The 27,267-nt window shown below is 40.2% G+C and overlaps 1 protein-coding gene across 1 annotated transcript in view; it reads left to right on the top strand.

Annotated features, from left to right (window-relative positions):
* The window catches only part of LOC122444800 (LIM domain containing preferred translocation partner in lipoma), a 509,662-nt gene that overhangs the window by 465,364 nt on the left and 17,031 nt on the right, over positions 1-27,267 (top strand). Inside the window, exons 8-9 of the mRNA XM_043473440.1 lie at positions 20,229-20,407; positions 26,014-26,134. Of these exons, the coding sequence (XP_043329375.1) occupies positions 20,229-20,407; positions 26,014-26,134 (300 nt within the window). The remainder of the gene's footprint in view (positions 1-20,228; positions 20,408-26,013; positions 26,135-27,267) is intronic.

Below are 27,267 nucleotides of genomic sequence, written 5' to 3'. Positions count from 1 at the left end.
TTAAGTTTTACCCAATTTCAAACTTTTAAAATTTTGGAAAAGTCACAGAAAAATCTAGATTTCTTACTTCTCTTAAAAATAAGAATTTCTAATTCCTGTCAAGCAGCAATCAGCTAGAACTTAGAAGTATCTTCATCAGGGGCTGGGACATGCATTCTGCAATCTACCAGAGTGCACTCCAGTTTATTTCTTATACCCGAAGCATGTCACTCACCAGTGGTGTCTTTCTGGGTCTTGCATTTGAATATGAGACTTCTGGAGTAATGCAAACCTGGTGTCAGAAAGATCCTTGGTGGACGATATTATAGTTGGACTTCCAGGAATGATGAGAACCTGAATCGTGTGCAGGCAGTGGGATGGAGAGGAGGACAAGGATGGACTGACTGATTGCTTAGAAGTCTAAGGGATGAGGGAGACAGTGAGATCAAAGAAGACTCTCCAGTTTTTATATTAGATGATAAGTGGATAGGATTCCCATAAAATCAGAAACACAGGTGGAATAGAAGGTTTTGGAATGATGACAGTGTATTCAGTGTGACCCTTTGCAGTTCAAGGCTTTGGGAAATATTGCTAAGTCTGTTGGACATAAACTTATAGGTAGGTAGCCTCACCATACTGTGCTCGAAGAGGACAGCTTATCATTATGCCCTGAGCAGGCATGTACATTTTTTTTTCATTGTCTGTGTTATATACTCTATCTTCAACTTTAATAAGTTGTCAGGCAAATATCTATCCTTGAAATCAAGAGAACAAGTAAGGAAATGGGGATGTACCAAATGCCTAAGAAATGGGTCATGTAAAAATGCAGATTGAAAATGGGTTACAGACATTAGGTATGAATTCTTAGGGCAAAAAAAAAAAAAAAATGTTCATATAAGGCATGAAGCAGGGCCTGGAGAGGGTAAGAGAAGTGAGGCTCCTGGGGAAGCAAAGTGAAGGAGATTTTCAGACACTCTCAGGATCCTAAATATGGGCACCTCTTTAGTCCTGCTCCCTCTATGCCTCACTTCCTTCATCTTAGTTATGGCCCTGATAGGGAGATTTTGAAAATAAACATCGTAAATAGTTATGATCATAAATTATAAAATGTTATTCTCCATTCTATGAGAGTTCATGGGCATTGATTGCAATTAATCACTTGAGATTAATCATCTTGTCTAAGTCTCATGTATGTCTCCACCGAGGAGTGATACAAACTCTAGGTTTAGACCAATGGGCACTATTAAAGCCTTAAGTCTTGTCTCATGAGTTTCCAGATGGGGCTGAAACTGGAATATCATTAGAATATTCAGCAATAGGCATTTGCTTGATAACTGTGTATGCTGGCATTCTGCCCCAGATGGATTCCTGTCTTCCAATAGCTTCCACTGATAATGATGGAGCCTTCTTACAAATTTTGAAGAATCAGTCACTAGCAGGTCAGGATTTCAGGCTGCTAGAGGAAAGAATTTGTTTGAAACATTAGGACTGGATTATTTATTTCCCTTAATAGCTTTATTGAAGAAAAATTGGTATACAAAGAACTGCACATATTTAACATGTATAATTTGTTGTTTGAACATATGAAAATACCCATGATACCATCATCACAATCAAGGTAATAGATACATCCAACGAGTCCCAGTTTCCGCGTGTCTTTTTTTTTTTTTTGCCTTGCCTTGCCTTGTTATTTTTGTGATAAGAACATTTAATATGATATCTGCCCTCTTAACAAATTCCAAAGTAGTAGTACCACATTAAACTACAGGCATTTATGCTATAGAGCTGATCTCTAGAAACCACTCTACTAGAATAACTGAAACTTTATACTCTTTGAATAACCACTTCCCATTTCCCTCTCTTCCCTGCTCCTGGCAACTACTATTATATTCTCCACTTTTGAGATTTGACTATTTTAGATATTTTACGTAAGTGGAATCATGAGTATTGGTCCTTCTATGATTGATTAATTTCACTTAGCATGATGTCCTCCAAGTTTATGCATATTGGTGTGAATAGAAGGATTTCTTTCTTTTTAAGCCTGCATCATGTTCCATTGCATAGGGTATGTATGTGTGTGTATTTTTCCACATTTATTCCATCTATATATACACATATTTTTTTTTCCTTATCCATTCACTTGTCAGGGGACACTTGGATTGTTTCCAAATATGACCTATTGTGAATAGTGCTATAGGGGACATGGAAGTGCAGCCGGCTCTTTGAGATCCTGATTTCAATTTACAATCTTTTCTATACAGTATCTCATTCAGTCATAGAGAAAGTGGTATAGACCTCAGGTGTCAAGCAACCTCTTTCTACATCCATAAGAACACTGAAGCACAAAGAACATGGATAACAACAGGATCACAAAGCAACTGGATTAGGATTAGGTTCAGCCGGAGTGACCGCACTGATTCAAGAAGACAATGTCCATTTCTGTCTGTGGAGGGAAGTAGGAGCCCCAGGACAGTGGCAGGTGCGGACCTAGTCTCCTGATGGGCTCCTTGACCACACTCAGTTTGTGGCTTCTTTGGGGGGACCCAGATGGGGGCCCCTGCATCTCAGTGCACTGAAGCTAGACTACTTCCCTCTGAGGACACTTCCATTCCACGTTCAAGTCTTCAACCAAACTTACCTGCACGAAAGCTGAAACATGTACTATTTATTCTGAGGAGCTGTGTACCTAGCTAAAATTGGGAAATTCTAAAGAAAGATGGGAAGAGCAGTTTTAGGACAATAACTATCAAAGCACACCACCACGAGCTAGGGACACTTTCAGGACTAGTATTCTATTTCCTGACTCTAGAATTTTCTCATAGAGGTTCGATCTTTAATTAAAGCCAATCGACCACTTTGAAGATACAAAGTCATCATTTTATGTGTCCATACAACATGCAGTGTTCTCATTTGCTTAAGATATTTTTGTGTTTATTAATCCCTAGGTTTTGGAGCTAGGAGTCAGGCAGACCCGTGTTTAATTCCTGTGTGCCAGTTTATGACTTGGAGTGCATATAGGTTAAAAATATAAACTTTTTTTTCTTCTCTAAAACAGTGACACTATTTTATTACTAGTATTGTTTTAAGAATTAAATGGAATAATATTCGTAAGAAGACCTAGCCCAGTGCCAAGTAAGGAATATCTGTCTAGGGCTGTGATGTTAGTTCCCATCTCCTTTCTCCTTCCTTCTTCGGGTTTCCCCTGAGACCACCTCAATTTCCTTGGAAGTCTTCATGAGGAATCTAAATCCTTAACAAAACTTTTCTCCAGATACTCACAACAGATTTGTTTAGATGCATTGTCAGTTCTTTTTGCACTTTTCAGACAATCTTGAAAGATCTGGCAGTGTCATAGAACTTTTTAAAAGTTATGGATGCCTCAGCCTTGGCCCCAGAGATAAGGATGAAATAGGTCTGGGAGTGGCCTGGGAATCTTTAGTTTTTAAAGCTATTGATGTGAAGTGTTAGTTGCTCAATCGTGTCTGACTCTTTGCAGTCCCATGGACTGAGGCCCTCCAGGCTCCTCTGTCTGTGGAATTCTGCTGCCAAGAATACAGGAGTGGGTTGCCATTCCCTTCTCCAGGGGATCTTTCCAATTCAGGGATGAGTCTGTGCTATTGTGTTGTAGACAAATCAATATGGTAATAGATTGGACTAGAGAGAAATGGAGAGACTGAGAGGCCAGTTAGTGGTTACCTAGATGAAAAATGATGGAATAATAAGGTTTAAAAAAGAGAGAGAGAGAATAATGGATGGAATTTAAATATTTAGTGGGAAAAGTAATAGAACTTGGTGCCTGATGGGACGTAGGAAGAAGAACATTTATACTGATTTTGCTGTCAAATATCTTTTAATAGTAGCAAAACTGTAGCTCTTGAAATTTATCTAACTTGAGCTTACTGGTTTGAGGTAAAGGATGAGAGGAAAATATGTAAAACATGATCATTAATACTACTAAAAATTTTTGTTATCTAAAACAATAACCAAAATCCAACAAGAGAAATTATAAGAGGGAGAAAAGTCAAATCTTATTCTTAGCTTTAAAAATTGACTCTGCGAGTACATATGAGAATCTTTTAATTTGACAGATGTTCACGTGAGAAAAAAAAAAAAGACTTATAAGGGAGACAATTTGACCCAAGATCAATAATAATAAATAGGACCATAGCAAAGTAAATGCACTCTTTGGCAGCACTTATATAAAAAGGAGTGTGCAGAAGAGGGGAGACAGTAGTTCCCAGAGTGGTGTGTTCATTCCTGAGCTCCACACATTGAAGGTAACTTGTGCAGAGGACGGTGATCAGGAAGGTAAGATGACAGAAATCATGTCCCATAAGTAATTGTTGAAGGAATCCAGGCGTTCATCACAATAAAGAGAAAAATAAGTGGAGGCACAACTTGTTCAGCACTCTAGGGCTGTTACATAGAAAAGGCAACAGACTTGTCCTGAGAGGGCCGAAGTAGGATTAATGAGGTAGCAGGTATTTAAATTGAAATAGTAAAGAATATTCTGACAATCATACCTACTGGTAGAATGGACACCCGCTAAGACAGTCTGCTGTGACTGGACATGACACAAGCAATCCCAGGGGCTGGACAAATGTTGATTGACTGAGGATGTTACAGAGGGAATTTATGGATCAGATTGACTGGGACAGATGGTCCCTAAGGTCATTCTCACTTTAATGTTACTCCATGTTGTGGTGTGAAGTTCTAGTCCCTTAATTTTCTTGATAGTACAATTAAATAGATAATTTCTTTATTAATTGATGCCAGCACTGAGAAAGCTGCTATCTTTTCAAATGTAGAGATGTTAAGAATAGTACTAGAAGCTTTTGAAGAAAAAAGAATTCTATACATATATTCCTGTACCTATTTATTCTTATGCTATCGCTGGGAATAACAATAGTTTGCCAAATTTGAAAAACATATTATAACTTATATGAAAGAGGGTTTATTTTGCTTTCATATGGTTTGAGCATTATTGTTACTTAGAATGCCCTAGCTGAATAAACCTAACTGGCCTCATAAAGTTATAGGACATTAATTTATGTGGCCATGGTCTGAAAGTTAATATTCAATTCGTTCAAGTACTTATTCAATAAAAAGTCTTTTCCATATTTCATTCACCCACTTTAGCACTAGAAACAGTTTTAACTGTTGTATTTGAAGAACTCATAATCAAATATGGAATCTGTGCTTATGTTTCAGTTACTGTGACTACACACCTAACCACTCCAAAACTTATTGTTAAAAAGAACAATCATCATTTATTATCTCTCACAGTTTAGTGGATCAAGAATTTGATAGCCTCTCAACTAAGCAGTTCTGGCTAGGAGTCTGTCACAAGATTCCTGGGTCTGAGTTCTTCCACAGACTTCTTCACCTATATATCTGATACCCAGCCTGGGAATATTTGAATAGCTGTTCTGGAACAACTGGGATTCTTCAGGCATCTCCCTCTATCTACGTATAATCTCTTCAGCACGGCAGCTTCTGAGTAGCCAAGTTTCTAACTTGGCAACTCGGGGCTTCAAAAGTATGTGTCTCAAAAGAAAATTGTATCTTATTTTATGAGTAGCACTGGGTGTCTTAAGCATCATTTCTACCACATTCCATTGTCCAGGAAGTTACAAATGTCCTCCCAGGGATCCATGTTCCCCTGATGAACTGTTAGGACCACATTAGAAGAAGAGTATATGGGATGTGATATGTGTTGATGTCTTCACCTTTGGAAAGTATGCTTTGTCATGGCATTTCCCATAGCACATAAACAGATCACACTCTACACAGAGTCCTTGCTATAATGAAAATATGAACAATGCTGTTAAAGAACAGAAGCGTAGGGAGATGATCAATAAGGCAGGGTACATTCATATGCCCTGGGCCTTAAAAGGTGAGCCATCACATTTATTAAGAAATGCTCCAGGCAGAAGCAACAATGAGTATAAAAGCATGCAAGAGCAAGGCGTGTGAAGTGTTAAACAGTTTGGATTGACAGGATCAGGACTCTGTTGGGGGAATGGTAGGGTACTTGCCAGAAAGGGGAGGAAAGACAATATCCTAAAGGGCCTTGAGTGTCAAGTTAAAAAGTTTGGCACTGGGGAGCAGTGACTGGCTTTAGAGCACAAGCTTATTGAATGATGCTCTTGTGTAATGTCTTCCATCCACATTCTTTCCTCCCTTTGATAGTAAACATATCATCTGTGTTAAAGTTTGCTTCCTAGATTAAACTGAACGCAGACTCTAAACCATCAAATCATTTTAGATTTTTTTTTCCCACCACAAACAACTCTAGGATGGCATGCATTTGAACAAACTCAAAGTGATTTCACTCTTCTAATTTTCAGAGCTTTTGGCTAGATGCAGAGTGAGAAATTCATACCTTTTTCAAGTAGCGTGGGTTCTTTTTTTCTCCAATTCCTCTCATCCATCTGGTTCTCTGGAGGTCTTGGAATCCAGGAAAGTGTTAGTTCACTGTGCTGAAATCCAAAAAAGACTGCTAAACTGTGAAGAGAAAATTTGCATTCCAGAGACACTGAAAGAGTTAGTCCACCACCGTTTTGCAGGAGCAAAAACATCTGTATTATCTGTCCTTTCTGTCTTTCACAGTACAGAATGGAAAAGCCTGTGCTCGTTATTTCTGCCATCCTTACCTACTTAATGTAAACCACTTTTGGCACGGTGGGGGTGGAAAGAGGAACCAAAATGTGGAATTATTTTATTTCTACTGTCAGAAAATATTACAGCCAAGATCCAGTTGAAGGGAAGCACGTCACTTCACCGGCTCCCCTTTGTACTCTGCAGAAGGTCACGTTCTTGTCCACGGGTGCCAGAGCCCAGTGTTAGATACACACACATCCACAGTGCTCTACTCAGAAGGACACTGCATGGTCACAGTCATGATCTTGGCATGTCCTCATGGCCTTTCTAAGCTTCGGTGCTGTCTTTTGTCTTCCACTGGCAGAAGTACAATTAGAAGGGCTTGTTTTCAACAGAAGCCAAATCATTGCCAAATCTATTCAACAGATCTCTAGAGAAATGAAGTTAGCTCATGGCCCTCTGGCTGTTCCCTTTGCCACTCCCAAGAGTTAAAGGCTTAAAGTTTTCTTTCTTTTGAAAGAGGAGCAATTTTGGTTGAAACAAGTTTTTCTGTCATCCCCAGAAGTACAAGGAGAGACCTTCTGTGACCCTGGTTGTTTGGCTCAGACCACTTGTGGCTTGTTATAATTTAGGAAGTAATTGCAATTCATGAAGCCAGGTAGAAAATAAACATCTTGGCAGAGCTGAGTTTCAGGCAGCTCTGAAGGGAACTGACACGTGAGCAGAATGGTATTGGGAACATTTCTAGTCTCTGCTTGCAGTTCTTGATTCTAATGGATGATTCACAATGGATTTAATTCTGATCTGAAATGCACAGGCGGGCAGTCATGGCTGTGTATACTTGGAGCTAAAAACATCATCACTTAAAACCCAGTTTTAGAGTTTACCCCTGGATGGGTCAGTTACCCATGGAAGACAGATACTATAGTACAAAGAATGTTGTCCTACCTACCATATTGTGTAATTAACCTCAGATCATTTATATACTTGGAGAAATTTGTAGCACTGATTTTTCTGAGTGATATGCTCTTGCTGAGATAGAACCAAGGAATCCAAGAGTTGGAAGAGACCTTGAATGCTAGGTAGTTGAATGTCACTTTTTTTCATTCAACAAATACTTAAGTGTCTGTTATGTGTTAAGTACTGCTCCAAAGGCTGTGAATGCAGCTGTGTATCAAACAGAGTGGTGGGGAGATAAGCCCTATGTCAGCAACTGAATGCAGGAGGTGATACCAGGAAGAGATAAGGAGTATGAAGAAAGTAGCAGGATCATGAGCTAGAGTCTGGCTTTGGAGAGGGGGCTGCTTACATACGGTGGTGATGGAAGGCCATCTGAGGATTATGGTAGAATTTCAAGTCTGGCTATGAGAATAGGTGTTATTGGATGACTCTGGAATGTTCATTCCCAGTCATTAATTTATTGATTTAATAAAATATTTATGTTTCTTCTATGTGCCAGTCATTTTTCAGTGACCTGGGAATGAAACAGTGGACAAGACAATGAGCCCTGCCTTATTAAAACTTTTGCTCAGCCCTCTAAACAGTTACAGAATTTCAAGAGACCAAGAAGTCTATTAACTTAAGTTTCTTATTTTATGGGGCTTCCCTAGTGGCTCAGACAGTGAAGAATCCTCCTGCAAGTTCAGAAGACCTGGGTTGCATCTCTGGGTCAGGAAGATCCCCTGGAGAAGGGAATGGCTACCCACTCCAGTTTCATTGCCTGGAGAATCCCATGGACAAAGGAGCCTGGCAGGCTACAGTCCATGGGATGCAAACAGTCAGATGTGGCTGAGTGACTTTCACCTTCTCTTATTGTGTGGGTGAAGGAGTTTAGGGCCAGAGAAACAAATGCTTTGCACATGCATCCTGCCAGTGGCTCAGTTTGGTGGGACTAGAGCACGCCTTCCTTGGCTTTGGGTCATTTCTCTTTGTTACTGTACCATGCAGGGTTTCCATAAACATCTATTTTAACAATTCCAGTTTCAAATAATGCTGGCCTTAGCATTGGGACCCAAAGATGGCTATTTTCCTCATCAGGGCCTCCTGTCTACCGCAAATTGAAGATCATAGGATTGAGAATGGTTAAGAGGGTACCTCACAGGCACAAGTATCAAGGACTTTGTTGGGGACCCTGACAGGTATATCTGTGATAAGCTACATGTTCCATGAAGTTTCTCTGTATACCCTAAATACTGGATAATTGCTCCATCACTTATTAGGTGTTCCAGGTGTATAAAAATATAATAATAAAGATATCTGTTGGAAAAAAAAAACAAGAATGAGAGAAAAAAACATATTGCATTTTCTCAAACTCATTATGTCAGTATGCATAGGATTGTGGATGTCTGTGTATGCAGATCATATTTTCTTCTCTTCAGTAATAACAGTAATAAATATTAGCCTCTCAGCTGACTAAAAAGAACTAGTAATTAGAGTCTATCCTTATGTGGAGCAGTAATTTTGCCCAGAGAAAAGAACTTTATAACAATATTTTTTACATCTGTTTACATTCTTAAAAGTGCATCTTACATTTCTTATCTCACTTAATTATCACAATTCTGAGAAGTAGACAGGACAAGTAATTATATCTCATTCTATAGATGAGAAAATTGATACTCAGATTATGGAATTTTGTCCAAGATACTGTGAAATTCTAGCTACTCTGGAAAGCATCTGCCTCAGTAAAACTGGTCTGAGTGTCTATTAATAACTTCTGTTTACAAGTTGCAAATGCCAGGCATTATAAAAGCTGAACCTAAGACACCATGGCTCCCCAGGTGGATCAGTGATAAAGAATCTGCCTGCCAAGACAGGAGACACAGGTTCAATCCCTGGGTTAGGAAGATCCTCTGGAGGAGGAAATAGCAACTCACTCCAGTATTTTTGCCTGGAAAAATCCCATGGACAAGGAAGCCTGGAAGGCTACAGTCCATGGGGTCACAAAGAGCTGGACACAACTGACCATGCATGCATATGCAAGACATCATGCCATGTTGCTGAGTTTAGGATTAGCTCCTCTGAGTTACTGGCCAGAGAATCTCTATTACAAACCAGGTGTGAAACAATCTTGTTTGACAGTTGCAATAGACTCAACCTAATGATTTTCCATTGGTAATGTAAATAATAATCAATAACTAATCAACAAGAGTTGTCATATTCTTATTGTTAACAAGGGCCAGAATACCAAAGAGAGGGTTTGGTGCTCCAAAAATCACCTACTGTGGGGTTTGGAAAGAATACAGTATAGAAACCAAGGCAACTGGGTCCTGACCTTAGCTCTCTAACTGGTTTTCATTAGGCAACCAACTTCCCTGAATGCAGTGTCCTAGTATATAAGGGGAGCAAGTTGGACAAGATGATTTTAATAAATTTTTCAGGCTCAAGCAAACTGTATTTGTGAAGGGCTATAGCCTATTAGTTTGCTAAAGACTAATTTCTGTGTTCAGTGTAATCGCCTTTATATGGAACTACATATTAATAACAAGATATAGGAAAAATCAGTTAACTGGAAGACAGTGTAAAGTAGCAGAATGAACAACTTTGTCTTTGGACTTTAAAGATAGAGGTTCAAATCTGACCACATTTATAGTCATGTGGCATATAACAGGGAAAAGAATTCTACCATTCTACTGACTCTGATAGATTATTGCAGAGATCGAATGAGGCCCTGGTTGTGTAGTTACTAAACATTAAAAACTCTACCAAAGCAAGATATCAGTTTTTATTTTGAGAGTATAAAATGATACAAATTACCTTTATGAAGAGCTGAGGTATTTCCAGGTTTGGGATATAAAAATTGTACATAAAAGTGAAAACAGCTTTTCCACAAAATTCTCATAGACGTAGCAAGGAATCTTAGAAATCCAAGAGCTCATTTTCTATTACTATGTTATCCAGTTGTCTTAGAGTATCATACACAGAATTCCTTCAATAATCCGTTTCTTTTAGTAAAGATATAAATTATAAGAGATTGATGGTGAAGCAAAAATTAGAAATGTAGTACTTACATATAATAGTTTAATTAAATGATCAAAGAATGTCAAATTAATTAAATGTATGTTCTAGTCCCCTAAAATTGATAAGTATTACACAAAACTAGCATTTATTATACAATCAGGCTGTGTCTTATTTTCGTATATATGACCTCATTTAGTTCTTACAGAACTGCAGTGTAAATGTTGTCATTCTTGTATAGTAGATGAGGAAACAGAAGACAAGAGAGGTCAAGAAAATTGCATAGAAAATTCAAGAAACCCAGGTTTCTTGAACCTACCAATAATTCTCTTACCCCATTTAGCAGATTCTTCTCTGATTGCAGAGTTAACAAGTCCCAACAGACTGTACCTTGATGATGTTTTAAAGGCAATTCTATCATCTATCTGACTTAGCTTAGAAGGAAAGAAATTCCACCCTTTCCTCCTCTCACAATACTCTCAATGGAGTGCTGTGATCTTTTAATTTTGCTCCTGGCATAAAGGTCTAAGATGCTCATGAGTCCCAGCTCCCCCATCATATTTCTCAAGGGTTAGGAGATGTTCAAGATAAGTGTTTTTGTTTTGAAAGAACCATGTTCCATAAAGGCTATACATTTTAAGGTAAAATAGTACCTCTCTGGGCCTGAAGGTAGAAATGAGCTAAATGCCCTTTAATGGAGTGTCTTTTTTAAATCACTAAAGTTCAGATTGTAATCCTAACCCCAGTGCTTCAGAATAAACACCAGAGCATTTATTTACTTTGTGAAGAATGTGATTTGTGGCTTATGATAAAATTGGATAAAATGATCTAATTGTCTGTTTTTGTCCTTTCTGTTGGCTTTTCCCCTTGTGGTTTTAAGACACGTTTCTTAGTTTTAAATCCAATTTATTTAGACCAAATAAAAACAGAAAATCTTATAAAAATTGTTTCCTCTAAATGCTGTTAGTGGTCACATGTTTTGTTTGCATTAGTTTAACACATAGACACTCATCTCTAGCAATGTCGAGTTCCCTTTACCAATGCTGCCCAATCCGCTCATTTTGTTACAGAACTCTTCCTGTGGAATGAATTTTGTCTCAGAGTAGGCATATCTGGGACTTACATAATAAAGACTTTTGTTTTAGCACAACATTAATTCCAAAAACTGTTATAATGTGTTTTTTTTCCAAGAGCCAACTCAAGTCCCACCTACAATAGATTCCCAGAATCGTACATCACCACCCATTGCCTGCTCCCTCACCATTCATAAGTAATTACTCTCTTCTGTGTTCCCATCACATATTACTCATTCCTCTCTAATAGCAATTTGTTGTGCCCTTTGCCTCCAGTCAGTTATTTATAGAAGTGTCTCCCTCGCCCCCCACAGTGGGGACTTCTCAGGGTAGGGATGGTCTCTTTGTTCTGTCTTCAGCTGTTACCTGCCAGGATGTTGAATGTTTTGCCCTACTCTTGAGGCTTTCTGTAATGCTAAATTAAGGGAGCAGACAGCTCTGCTCATCAGAAAATCATGTGAAAAGTTTCTTTAAAAGGGATTTATAAGAAAGTGCAGGTAACGTAGGCACGGGATGCAGAGTTATGCTCAAAAAGTTGAACCAAAGTGACAAAAATAAGAATGCTGAAGTTCTTTAACTGAATTTTCAGTGACATGTTTCATAGCTGTCATTTTGTGTGTGGAGGTAATGACATCAAAAGAAAATACATCTTAAGGAATTGATGCCATTTGCTAAATTGACTCAAAATTTTTCCTGTTTTGAAAAAATTAGAATTCTCATCAATTGAATAGGAATTTTTATTCTAATTGAAAAATCACAGTCATAGGGTAACTGTTATTTTCCATCTTTTAAAACACATATTAGATATAAACACGGTAGAGATTTAGGTTAAGAAACAGATATAGGTGAAGGACACTTGGAAAATGCAAGAGAACTTTCAATGAGTAATGCATGCCTTCCTGGGAGGCAGAGCTGTTTGATGGTTATATACTGTGGGCTTATTTGAAAAACTAAGAAGATAAAATGACGTCTTCATCTGTGAAGGAAACTGAAAAGTACTGTCATTATTTGGGAAGCCTTGATTACCAGAATCAAGAATAAGTCTTTATTCCCAAATTAAGGTAGATAATACAATTATTTGAATTTAAATAATGTCAGTGGCATTTCAGTGACGCTTGCTGAGTCATAGCCATGTTCTCTTCTTACTGTACCACATTGCTATTCTGTTGGGAATACCTACACTTAGGTTATGCTTTCCAGTCTTTTTTACATCATGATTCATGTGAAAAGTGATGGGCTTCATTGAGCACACTGGAGTGAATAGATGAGGCTTCTCCTGGCCCAAGGTAACTACCGTTCAGGAACTATAGAACCTCTGGCCCCTTCTGACCCTTCCAAACATGGGACACCTGGGCCCCATATGAGGCACCGTGTATTAGCCTACCAGTTGAGAAGCTTTGGACTAGAGAATTGTTTTGCACAATTAAATAGATTGTATTTCATTTTATGTCAAGTATCCAGAGTTTGCTTATTCATAATGAAGTTAATATTTATGGAGCATCAATTTTAGGCAAGGATACTGTTGTAGATGCTAGGGCTCCAACAATGAGTTTTCTGTCTTACCCTGTGGGAGCCAATGAAATTTACAGTTAGAACTGTCTTAAGATCTCAACGTGTTTCCTCTCTTTGTTTTATATGCATGTAGCTTGCAGGTCATCTGCCTTTTATTTGTAATGTAGAGTATGTCAACTGAAATATGGAATAGGTACTCTGTGATGTAGCAGTGGGGTTATCCACTGGATGGGGAATTAGACCTATCCTCTAATTACATATCTTCCACTAGTTGTTTTCCCTTGCTGCCCTTTAGTCTTCTGAATCTGGTAGTTGGGACCAGATGGATGGGTTTTAATCTGTACAGCATGTACAGGCTTCATCCTCTCCTCTCGCCATCCAGAAGTGATTTTGGACTCTTTTGGATGTGCTTCCTTGATAAATTGCTTCTCTGAACAAAGGATTGGGGAAGAGGGGACAAGTGAGGGAGTTGAAAACTCCAGGACCACAATAATCTCTAAAGACTTTTAAAAGTCTCATATTTTCTAGCTCTCCTCATTTCTTTCTTTTTATTCTTAGCTCAGCAGGACCAAAACTGTATCTAGAACATGAGATGTCACCCTTCTCTTTCCAAGTCTTTTCTGTTCCAGTATTGCTTTGGTACCTAAAAAAAAAAAAAAACAATAAAGACTGAATATAAGATCACATTTTAATTTTATGAAATGAAAATTTTAACATTTCTAAATGGCAGTACTTTATAGTCTTCCAAATCTTCAAATACTTATGTCTCTTGATTTAATCTGCAACAGGGAACACACATACACCTAAGGAATATGTAAATTTTACAAATATTCTTTTCTTCATCATTTAACTAATAGTCAATGCTTGTGTTACCTGTATCCTTCATTTATATTCAGATGATTCTTCCAGCTCTTCTGCCTGTGAATTAGAGAAGTTATTTATACATTATCCAAGGATAGAAAAGATACAACCAGATTGTCTCTCTCATTTAAAAACAGTTGCATTTGGGAGTTTTGTGTACAAGATTTGTTGACAATTTTATTTTTATTTTCACTTTTTGCTTTTAATCACAATTGTATTGCCATCACTTCAAAAGAAGTTTATAAGCTGTGCTTTTTAGCAGTTAAATAATTTCTTATTTTTTTTTCCTACTCTAACATCTTCTCTCATTAATGATACTTTCATTTGAGTAACTGCTTAAAATATTTTCAAAAATTTCTTAAAAATCTTCAAACAAGCCTAGGATTCTTTTTTGGCTGTGCTGGTCCTCATTGCCGGGGCTTTTCTCTAGCTGGGGGGACCTGGAGCCACTCTCCAGTTGTCGTGCTCGGGCTTCTCATTGTGATGGCTCCTCTGGTTGCATAGCCTGGGCTCCAGAGCACAGGCCCATTAGTCGTGGCTCACGGGTTTATTGCTCCAAGGCATGTGGGATCTTCTCAGGTCAGGGATCAGACCCATGTCTCCTGCATTGACAGGCAAATTCTTTACCACTGAGCCACCTGGGAAGCCTCCTTTTACACCTGGTTCCCTCTTGCCTAATGTGTATCATGGACCATGCAGGCCCTGGGCAAAGATGTTTACTATTATGGCTACTAGAGTGCACTGCCCAGACCCCCTATTTAACCTGAAGTGAAGGGAACACCCTCATCCCAACATCATTCTTCCTCCTTGCAAGCAGCCTGTATCCATTGGATGGCAGATGTAAGGGTATAAACGTCCTACCCCCTAGCTTCAGGGAAAGACAATTTTGCACAGTTGTCCTAACTCCACAGTTCTCCACGAAACCATCAGAAACCTTTATTATAACTGCATCGTAGTGCAATTCCTCCCTCTCTCCAGAGGCTGCCTGTTCTCTCCCACAGGTATAAGCTCAAAGACACTCTCCAATAACTTCTTTTGTGTAAATCTCTGTTTCAGAAACTGTTTCCTAGGAAACTCAACCTATGACTATGGCTCCCTACCAGGAGAGCGGGGTGGCCACTGTTTGGTCATGGAGGTTGACATAAACCTTTAAGTCAAGGACATTATTATATTCAGAGTCATAGAAGAAGCATAATGCAATCCAACAGGAGTAGAAGTGACTTCTTTTTCTTGGAGTATAACAAAGGAAAAACTAGGAAAGGTTTTGCAGAAGAGGTAACATTGGAGCTTAACTTTGGAGAATGAGTAAATATTCTCTAGACAAGGAAGAATGTGAGTAGTCTGGGCTTGTAAAAGAACACAGCTATTAAAGATGTGGCAGAGAGCTCAACGTGGCAGTTAGCAGGTGGGGCCCATGGGAAAGACCAGTAGAGATGGGTCCAGAGTCAGGTCATGAAGCCCTCTACTCATTTTTAAGGGTCTTAGGCTGGAGTGTTCTCTTCCTTCGTAACTCCTATCTATCAATCTTGGTGCCCCTACTTCACGGACAAGATGCAATTTGAGTAGATACTGAGACATCCATCTTCTGCTTGTTTGCTTGAAGACTTGTTATTTCTTTTATTAAATACAATTTTATTTATTAACCATTTCATTTTATGGGCTTCCCTAGTGGTTCGGATGATAATGGGCTGGCAATGCAGGAGACCCCAGGCTTGATCCCTGGGTTGGGAAGAGCCCCTAAAAAAAGAGAATGAGTACTCACTCCAGTATTCTTGCCTGGAAAATTCTATGGACAGAGGAGCCTGGTGGGCTACAGTCCATGAGGTCACAAAGAGTCGGGCATGACTGACCAACAAACATTTCATTTTAACCTAATTTAGAAAAACTTCATATTTCTATAAAATGTGTATCTTTTAGTCTGACTTTAAAATAACCTTCTATAGAAGGTTATAAGAAGACACAAAGATCTTCTTCTGTCATGCTTAAAATTCTACCTTTAGTAACTTCTGGAATCCCAAGTGGTAAGGTAAAGTAGAGGTTAGAGAGTCCTGGTTTCTGACACAGAAACCCTTGTTTCAAGCCTCAGAGGAAGGGTCATTCAGTTGCTGTTAGTATATCTCTAGTAATGGAAATATTGACCTATACCTGTATTTGTTAATACTGATATATCAGGGCTTCTCAGTGGCTCAGATGGTAAAGAATCTGCCTGCAATGCGAGAGATCTGGATTTGATTCCTGGGTTGGAAAGATCCCCTGGAGGAGGGCATGGCAACCCACTCCAGTATTCTTGCCTGGGAATCACCATGGACAGAGGAGCCTGGTAGGCTACAGTCCACGGGGTCACCAAGAATCGGACATGACTGAGTAACTATACTGATACATCAAAGACTAATAAAACTGCAGAGCTGAAATTAGTCACCGTTTTGCAGATGAGAAAACCAAGGTCTAGGGAGGAAAAATCATTTACCTCAGGTCATACAGTTCAGTTCAGTTCAGTTCAGTTCAGTCACTCAGTCGTGTCTGACTCTTTGCGACCCCATGAATCGCAGCACGCCAAGCCTCCCTGTCCATCACCAACTCCCAAAGTTTACTCAAACTCATGTCCATCAAGTCAGTGATGCCATCCAGCCATCTCATCCTCTGTCATCCCCTTCTCCTCCTGCCCCCAATCCCTCCCAGCATCAGGGTCTTTTCCAATGAGTCAACTCTTCGCATCAGGTGGCCAAAGTATTGGAGTTTCAGCTTCAGCATCAATCCTTCCAATGAACACCCAGGACTGATCTCCTTTAGGATGGACTGGTTGGATCTCCTTGCAGTCCAAGGGACTCTCAAGAGTCTTCTCCAACACCACAGTTCAAAAGCATCAAATCTTCAATCATACAGTAGATGTTGACAAATCCAGAGGGACAATTTATCTTTTTCATCCAGCAACTTTGTTTCTCTGACTACAGAATTAACTTATCAGATCCCTATCTGAATTATTGGGAGTCAGGAACCTGAGGTACCAACCCATCCTCTACTGCTAATCATTTCCATGACTCAGATCCCAGCTGTGTCAGTCTTCCAGGTCTGTTTTCTCACCTGTGAAATCAGAGGCCTGGACTAGAGGAACTCCCAGAGTCCTCCCCCCAGACATTTATAGAGTCTTTATCCTTTCTCTAAGAGAAGATATGTCTAAAGGTCCTAGTGGACCAGTTGGAGACAGAGATGAATACAGTAAAGGGAACTGGCTCAAGAAGGTTCATATGTCCTCAACCATTCGCTAATCCAAACTTCTAGTTAGATGCATTCTTGGAGCTTTTATTTTCTGATTTGAGGGCATTTTACTGCAGTCTCACTTTAGGAATATTTTACACTTTCTTTTGTAGCAGAAATGTTCCGATTACCTGCTCTTTAAACTTGGGCCATAAAGTCTTTCCTTAGAAACTGACTCAACTTTATATGTTGCGGCTGGTTTTGAGTAAATGGGCTGAAGCTTGCAGCCAAGCCTCAATGCAAACAAAAACATTTTCTGGTCAAGCATTTTCTGGTTTGTTCAACTCCATTACAGGGTTGGCTTTAAAAAAGAAAAAGTTAAAACCCACAGAAGAGCAAAACACAAACTCTGGGAAGACAGTTTCCAGCCACATTAGCTCAGATCACCAGGGCAGAAAAGAACCAGGGCCTTCATTGTCCAGACCATCGTCATCTCCAGACTCTCATCTTATGTTCTTCTGCTATTTTAATTTCACCACTTCAAAATGGGGGGAAAATAGGTTAATAGTTTCCATGAGTTTAGACTGTGACCAGAGGCATACTAAGCAATTTCAGACTCTCCAGTAACCACAGTTTGGAGGAGAGAATGGTGATGGATTTACCGTCCTCTGGATTCCAGAGTTAGGGGACTCGGGCCAGCACTGTGATGCCAGAGTGGGATGTAAACAATATTCCTTCCTTCATTCTTTTTGCATATGTTCATCCTAGGATTCTTTTTATTCCAGGTAGCATTTTGGGTGAAAAAGTGAAAGTGTTAGTTGCTCAGTCATGCCTGACTCTTTACGATCCCATGGACTATAGCCCACCAGGCTTCTCTGTCCATGGAATTCTCCAGGCAAGAATACTGGAGTGGGTTCCCATTTCCTTCTCCAGGGAATCTTCCCGACCCAGGGATTAAACCTGGGTCTCCTGCATTGCAGGCAGATTTTTTTTTTTTACCATCTGAGCCACCAAGGAAAATGCATGGGACAAAGAAACATTCTTAAGACATAATTCCTGTCCTTAAAGAATCGCAGTACAGTATAGGAAATACCCATATGTGCAAATAATTGTAATATGGTGAATACTGTAAGTGCTATAAGCAACATGAATTAAGTGCTTAGGAAAGGGAGAGAAAAAAAAGTTTATTCCAACTGAAGTTACTGAAGAAGGCTTGCCTGGGAAGATGCCTTCTGGTCCGTAACTTGAGAGGTCGTTTTGATTCCTTCTAGGCATGACAATGCATAAAAGTATGGAAGTTTCTCATTGGTTTAAGCAAGAGTAGCAGTCTGAAACATTAGGGAAATCTGAGCCTAAAACAGGAGATTGCATGTCAGGTGAGGAACTAGCTCTTTGCACAATGAGGAGCCATAGAAGTTTTTTCCGGCAGGAAAGCTACTTAATCACATCTGTCTTTTAGAAAGGAAACTGAAAGTCATTATGAGGATGGGCAAGTGTTACAGGAGGAGAGATGGAAACAAGAAACTGGTCAGGCACTGTTGCTCTAGTTGTCACCAGCACACTGCTTATCTACCAACAAACATGCCTTGCCTCATGCCCATTTAAAAGTTCCAGTGGTAAGAGGGAAATATTTCTTCTCCATTTCCACATCCCATCCAGTTCTGCAGTTTTCTAATCAGATCCCTATCCCAGGTTTATTCTAGATTTGTAAACTCATGGAGTCAGTCCAAACATCTCAGTTAGAATATTGCATATTACATGTGAAACTCTGTTGTCTGGTAAGAAAGCATACAATTCTAGGCAAGGATGGAAAGTTAACAACTAATTTTATCAATTTTTCTGAGTCCTGACTCAATAAATGATATCCATTTTAAAGCGGGGAGGAGGATTTATTTTTAAATCTGAATGTATTTTTAAAGCCAAATAAATTTGACTTTCTTCTTTCATTTCTCAAAAGTGAAACCCTCTAGGTTCAACAAATCCTCTAGACTCAAAACCTTCTAGGTTCAACATTTCCATCTGGAGTTCACAACACTAAATATGGAGATGGTGTTTGAATCAAGGTTTTAAATGATCAAAACATCAATTGAGTATACTGATCTCTCATTGGGTTCTATAACCAGCATGCTCTCTGCGAGTCTGAGTCATCAGAGAGACCACTCTAAAACGTTAAGGTTTTGAGTGATCCTGGTGATATTTTGATGCTTAATCAAGTTTTAGAAGTAATAGAGAAGTATTCTTCCAGTGGAGAACCCAGGTTGTGTAGTTCAGAGGTCAGCCAACTATGTGCTAAGTCACTTCAGTCATGTCTGACTGTTTGCAACCCTATGGACTGCAGCCTGCCAGGCTCCTCTGCCCATGGGATTCTCCAGGTGAGAATACTGAAGTGGGTTGCCATGCCCTCCTCCAGGGATCGTCCCAGTCCAAGGATTGAACCTGCGCCTCTTAGGTCTCCTTCATTGGCAGTCAGGTTCTTTACCACTAGCACCACTTGGGAAGCTCAACTATAGCCATGGCCAAATCCAGCTTGCTTTTGTAAATAAAGTTTTATTAGAACACAGTCATGATCATTTACTTACACATTGTGGCTGCCTTCCTGCCACAATAGCAAAACTGAGTTACTGTACAAAGCCAGAGGGCTTCCCTTGTGGCTCAGTGGTATAGACTCCTTCTGCCAGTGCAGGAGACACAGGTTCGATCCTTGAGCCAGGAAGATCCCGTGGAGGGGGGTGTGCAACCCACACCAGTGTTCTTGCCTGGGAAATCCCATGAACAGAGGAACTTGGAGAGCTACGGTCCATAGGATCTTAATGAGTTGGATAGATTTTAGTGAGTAAAACACAAAACACATCTGCATGGCCTTAGAAGAGCCACTTGATCCATCTGTTTCATTCTCTGTCTGTAATAAACACTCTGCCTTTCTCCAAATACTATGTGAAAGCACGTGAGCCCATATGTTCTGGAACACTGCTTGTCATGCTATAAGTTACTATGTAAGTGGAGCTCCTTACATCCCAGCCTAACGTTGGCATTTTTTCTCTTCCTCCCTAGAACACCCTGGAGCAATGCAGCGTTTGCTCCAAGCCCATCATGGAGCGGATTCTCCGAGCCACAGGGAAGGCCTATCATCCTCACTGCTTTACCTGTGTCATGTGCCACCGCAGCCTGGATGGGATCCCGTTCACCGTGGACGCTGGTGGCCTCATCCACTGCATTGAGGACTTCCACAAGTAGGCGATCTACTCTCCCTTCTGCTGCCTGATGGTGCTCTTGGGATCTGGTCTTACTGCCTGGCATATGGGCTACTCTTCTCTCTCCAAGCTACAGAATCTCAGGATTTGGTGCGACCTTAGAAAGAAGTTATTTATTCCCTCCTCCAATGCAGGAAGTGATATCAAGTAATCCGTGTGGTCCTCCAGTGTGGCCTCTGCTTCAAAGCTTCCCTTGGGCTTATCCATCACATGTTTGTGTCACCTTAATTGTGAGAAAGTTGAGTCAGCCACAGAACATATTACTGGAAAGAGGCAGGATCACAGGGTAGTTCTCCCTGGCCTAAACGTGAACAAGCTGTGAGCCAGTGGACAAATTGCCCAGTTTTCTCTGAGCTCTTCAGTTTGTTCATTAGACCAGACCCATCCAAGAGTTCTCTCTAGAGCCATGTCTTTTCCACTCTGCACATAGGAAGTTATAGGGGGAGAACATTTTAATTGTTCAGAGAACAATTCAGCCCCTCTTGCTAAAGCAAGCCTCTTGCATATTTGGAGGTGGTTTTATGCCATTATAAACATATACATACCCTCCCCTAAGCTCTTCCCCCAGGTCTTCTCTTCCTCAGGATATTTTCTGTTCTTTTGAGGACAATTAGAAAGTAGAACCTCAAGATCAAGACCACTTAACTGATGGGCCTGGAAAAATATATCCCTACTTCCTCACTTCTCTCCTTTGTAGAGTCCTCTTTTATTATAGCCGGAGTGGTCATGAAAAATTGTATAGTTTTGCATTTTGCTTATTATTTGACCAGTTTGTTGGTTGATCACATTTGTTGCATATTCCCAGGAGTGATATGATAGCTCTAGGTGTGGTTTATAATTGGCAGACGTGGAAATTTTGCCCAGCAAACACAAGAATCATCTGAGGCTTGCAGCGAGATGAACTTGTATGGCTCACCAGTTTGGGTTCTGTTGCCCTCCAGATATACAGTCTTGTGGGTTAATTTTCATTGCTGTGTTGTCAACAACTGGGAGGTACTTGCCACAAGCAGCTTGGGGACCTGAGATTCATATTTTAAAAAAAGAATTTCCTGACCACTTTCCAAATAGCAGAAAAAGTGAAAACCTCACCAAAAGATGTGAGGCTGAATGAATTAAAAAAAAAAAAAATCCAGAGGCAGGAATTCTCAACCTGAATTAGACAAGGAAGGGCTGGCTTACTTTGAAAGGGCAGTCACAGCACAAATTGTACTTCACGTTAGTGATATTTTTAGCTTCTAATTACACATAAAAAAAAAACTTGCATCTATTTAAGGGAAGTGAAAAGATACCAATGGGGAATGTATTTCTGTCACTGTTTCTCTCCTTTCTTAGACTTACTCTAATCCAAGAAAGACTGATAGATATAATCAGAGCACACATGTTTCTGTTGCTGGAAAAGACTGATATGTTACACCCCTCAATTAAAACAGGAAGTCAATTCTGACAAATGTAAGTTTATATCTATGCCATTTATCTTTCATTTCGAGGAGTGGGGAGCATAATTACAGACTTGTGACTGGTGACATGTGTGTGGGTCTGAACACTCCAGGAAGGCACACTTGAGCAATTAAAAGGGAAAAAGAATCCAAAACCCCCAACAGTCCCCACCATCGCTAATTCAATGGGAAGTTAAAATGCAACCTATTCAAAATAATGTTGTCTGCATGATTGGCAGGTATGAAAGGGGAGAAGCTTTTTGCTCTTTTCCCCATTTCCAAAAAGAAAAATAAAAGACATATTTTAAGGAACTCTGTTTCTGGGTCTTGAAAGACTGGAACAGAAAGCAGCTGTAAGTCCAACCCAGGGTAGACATTGCATGGCTAAGGAAAGTGGGTTACAGAGAGGAGATGCAGCTGCCTTCTACAGATAATTGGTCATTCTGAACAGATCTCCCATTTGTGAGCTTCTAGGAAATGCCTTTCCATTCAATTCAACCACATCTATGAAGAGCCCTCTATGTGCCTATTACTGTGCTAAGGGAAAGAAATTGCGTAAGTAGAAATTCATAGAGAGAAGCCCTGATCAGCAAGGAGTTTGACAGGAGGAAGGAAGAGAAGTGCAGATTATGTGTGAGATCAGGCAAAAATACTATGAAGGTGACGAGATCAGGCAAAAATACTATGAAGGTGACGAGATCAGGCACAGGCAAGGGTTTGAGCTATCAGGGCCAGAAGAGATTACTGGGACCTGAGTAGGCTTCTGGAAGCAGAGTGTTTTAAATGGGAAATGCAGATTACTGACAGAAGGAACAGCTCAGGCATTAAAGAAGGGCACAGGGTGAAGAATGGCTTCTCTGCAGTCACGGAAGCTCTGCTTGGCTGTAGCTAGAGCAGCCTGAGAATAGAAACTGAGGTGCAGGAGGCCCAGGAGAAGGGATTTATCTCCCCTGCTTAGAATCCTGTCCTTTAAACTGGTGCTTCCCAAACTTGAGCGTGCTTACCGTCACAGATCTTGTTAAACTGCAAAGTTTAGTTCAGGAAATCTAGAGCGGGGGCCTAAGATTCTGCATTTCTGACCAGCTCCCAGGTGGTCTTGGACTGCACTCTGAGTAACTAGCTTCTGAAATGCTATTTTTAAAGCCTTGCTAATGGGCCATCCCCTCCATAACCCCCTTCAGTCGGGATTGGCCCAAATCCCCCATCCTGTTAGGCAGAAACTCTTTCCCATGTGTCATTTCAGATGACTGCTCAAACTAGTTTCCTGGCAGACTGCCTGTATCCCACCCTCACTCCCAACACACACCCATACACACCACACACACAAACACACACACACTTACTTTCCCATTTCACCTAAGTGGCCATCTTTCAAGGCCCAACCCAGTTATCATCTAGTGAAAATTCCATGGACAGAGAAGCCTAGCAGGCTACAGTCTGTGGGGTTGCAAAGAGTCAGACACGGCTGAGTACAGCACACACAAAGAAGCTTCCTCAGATCTCAGACTCTCCCTAGCCCCATGTGTGACTTTAGATCTCTTTCTCAATGTTTTGTAGTTTTGTAAATCCACTATAGATAGGACTTAACATAGCCTGATTAGTGATAAAAAAAAATGCACATACACAATTTTACAGTAACCCCCTTAAATCATTTTTGCAGTATGATAGGATATGCATATATGTTAACAGAACAAATACAGAAATATATAGAGGTCCCTCACCAGTCTGACTGCTGGAGTCTTAGTTTATTTCTGTATTCCCAGTTCCAAGACAGTGGGCTCAGAAAAGCAGACTTATTTAAATCGCCCTTTCATTGCGTTGAGCCTTTATTCCACTGTCTGATCTTTCTTATCAGGGATGTTACATGCATCCATCTATTTGTTTAATCAGCATCGATTTGTAGATTGCTAAAAATGTGCCAGGACCCAGTGGATAAGACCATCCTTCTCTGAGCTTTGGCTCCTATGGCTATATAGCAGAAGTGATAAAAAGTATTTCTTCATGTTTGCTATCAGTAAAAAAATAGGGACAAGTATATAGAGTTCTTAACAAGACTTGGCATACAATAAACACACAATAAATGGTAGCTATTTTAACCATTAGAAGTGTCTTTTATCAAATTAATTTTATTATTATTGTCTGCTTAGTGAGTCAGGTCTTTAAATAGACCACCTGGGAGTTTTCAGAGTCCTTAAAATGCTGGCCAGGGAACACCATGGGGATGTGGAAGCCACTCCAGTCTCTACCCTTTACTTTTCCCATCTAATGAGGCCAGTTGGTAAGAAAGAATCATTACTCAGCAAGAAAACTGTTCATACCTTTCCAAAGAGGAAAGACTTTGAGGTTGAACATAAAGGCCTAAGCAACATCTTTTTATGCAGAATATAGCAAATACTTCATTCCATTAGATATTGTCTGACTTTCTATCTTCAGCACCAGTCACAATAGTTATTTCTAGAAACTCAGAAATAAAGCAGATCCTATCCTTTGGAAGCTCACGGTTTTGAGGTCTCCAAAGATATGCAAATAATTACTACTGAAATAGGCAAACTCAGTGAAAGATATTTTATCCTCACGGAGTATGTAATCCTACTTGAGGACATTGGGGAAGGCTCACCGATAAAGTGATAAGCTAGGCACACTTCTGACCTCACAAAGTTTGTGGTCCCAGTAGGTTTGGGGAAAGGAGATTTTGCAGCTGATTCCAGAAGCCTGCTTTTTTCACTACTGATGACCTAGATTCAAAAATAATCAGGTAGTCCAAAGCAGTTTTTTTGCCACTGAGTATAAACTTCTTGCATAAAATGCCAATTATAACAACTCTGATTACTGCTGCAGTTGTACCATGATCCTTTTAATTTTTCTTTCATAGCAATCAATTGATCTGCTGCTTAATTCATATTTATTTAGATTGCAGCCATACAGATGCCTTTTGGGTGCCGCCAGGAAAATTAATATGTACATATAGAGTGTAATGTATGTAAAAACGCTTTGACAACCATAAAGTGCTCTGCAAAGTGTTAGATTACTATCATTATTTCTTTTTAAGTCTCTCTACAAATAGATAAAATTTAACATCATTAATCTTAAAAGCATTACCATGAAAAAACTGAGTTGCACAGTCTTTCTTTTTCAATCTTTTCAGTTCTTATCTGTGTCCATTGCAAATCATGTCTCATTTTGCACCTTCATAAAGGCACACCTAATTTCCAGAAGATACAGATGGATGCATGGCCTGTATTTGCAGCCTATCGATCTGTTATAAGAAAAAAAAAATGTTATGGCCATTAGTCATAGTAAGGAATATTAAGAGTTAGGAAATATTAAAATTTCTCACCAATAGTTGACCTCAAATACATGTGTATATATATACACATACCTACATATATGGGACTTCCCTGGTGGCTCAGCTCATAAAGAATCTGCCTGCAATGTGAGAGACCTGGGTTCGATCCCTGGGTTGTGAAGATTCCCTGGAGAAGGGAAAGGCAGGCTACCCACTCCAGTATTCTGGCCTGAAGAATTCCACGGACTGTATAGTCTTCAGAGTCATAAAGAGTCGGACACAACTGAGTGACTTTCACTTTCACACACTTATATATACATACATACATATATATGTGTATATATATATTGATATATATATACACACATTTCTAAGAAAGACGCTCTAATAATTGGGAGTGAGGCAAACTTACAACCTCAGGAAATTTGGGTAGAGCCCGGTAAGCACATACAAAGTCTAGAAGCAAAAGTCAGAAGCAAGTAGGGGCTGCTAAGACCTTCATTCTTCCCTCTGATTGACCCGGCCCAGGATTTGTATTTGCAGTCTTTCCACAGGTGAATGCCATGCCACACGCTGAGGGGCCTGTGGCTCCTAGATGCAGATGCAGTTCATACACTCATCTCCCACTTCCCCAAATATCATAATGTTTATGATCTAGAAGAACCTCAACAGTCATTGAGTATAAATCCCCTATTTTAGCTAAGGAAGGAGACCCAGAGAAGGAAGGTGACTTGCTCAAGGTCACACAAGGTGGTAGACCAGATGTCCTGGCTCTTGGTTTGCACCTCTTCTTCTCTCTTGTTTTCATTTCTTTGCCAGCATTTAAGTTCAATATCTAACCAGAATTATCTCTCCTCTTTCAGGAAATTTGCTCCCCGCTGTTCTGTGTGCAAGGAGCCTATCATGCCTGCCCCTGGCCAGGAGGAGACTGTCCGGATTGTGGCTCTGGATCGTGATTTCCATGTTCACTGCTACCGGTGTGAGGTCTGTGGTCAGCGCCCCCACCCCCTGCCAGGCCCATCAGAGCCAGATTTTTATAAATACTACAATTATTAAATCTAGGAGAGCCCTTAGTGCCTGTGTTCATTTGACTTGGGTTTTGCAAGAGACCTGTGACCCCAGTTGGAAGTGACGAGAGATTTCTTGCCCGAGGGCCATGTCATCATGTATATAGCAAAGGGCAGGGAGTCTTTCTCCTCTAATCTGGGTTTCAAAAGGATACCACATTCAGAAAATGACTTCAAAGCATTTTGTTATCCTAGTCCTATGACTTGCCCAGGGCCCCTCTTTTGAAGCAGCTTTCTTGTTTTCTACCAGACATTCTGAGTGCAGCGGTTAGCAGCTCCTCCTTCTATCTGCAAGAGATAATATGAACTATCTTATTACCACCTCCTCATGACGCTGGCTCATCTAGTCCCACGAGATTTTCCCAAGACATGGGCCGGTGGGGCTGGCAGGGCTGCCCCTAGTCTCTAGGACTGCAGTGATTCCATCTTCCTCCTGAGCTGTAGTTGACCAACAGCCCCAGTTGCATGCCTCTCTCTGGCCTTAATGTGAGCAAAGAGAATAAAAAACTTCCAGCTTTTACACTAGGTGTTATGACTAAAGAGCAATAAAAATATCTAGCCTTACTTATAATTGACCTGAATTGTAAGTGTGGAAAACCTAGAGTTCATTTTGCAGCTGGAGAAACTAAGGTTCAATGGAGGCAGGCTTCCCAGTATTTCTAGACACACTTGCTTCTATGTGCCAACAGGCTTTGACTTTCCATGGTTTTGTTGTTTGTTCTAAGAGTGGTGTGAGATGTACCTTTTCTCTTCCCAGATGAAATGATAACAGTACAAAATAAATTTGTACTGCACATATGTCTTAGAATCAGGACTGTAGAATGGGAGGAACACTGAATTAAAAGGAGGCAGACCTCCATCACCCTGGACAAATCACTTCCCTCTCCACAGCTCACTTCCCCACCTGTAAAACAGGCTTGTTCTGGATGCCCCAGTATTGGCTCCTTTGGTTCTAAGATTCAAGGTGCTAATAGTTGAGTTTCAACACTGCAGTCGACTCTGGGGTCTTTAGGGTGCCCAGGTAACTGTTAATGTTAGGTCATTAAAGGC

The sequence above is a fragment of the Cervus canadensis genome, chromosome 7, assembly GCF_019320065.1.
Source record: "Cervus canadensis isolate Bull #8, Minnesota chromosome 7, ASM1932006v1, whole genome shotgun sequence".
NCBI classification, from domain to species: domain Eukaryota; kingdom Metazoa; phylum Chordata; class Mammalia; order Artiodactyla; family Cervidae; genus Cervus; species Cervus canadensis.
This window is presented reverse-complemented; position numbering and strand designations above follow the sequence as displayed.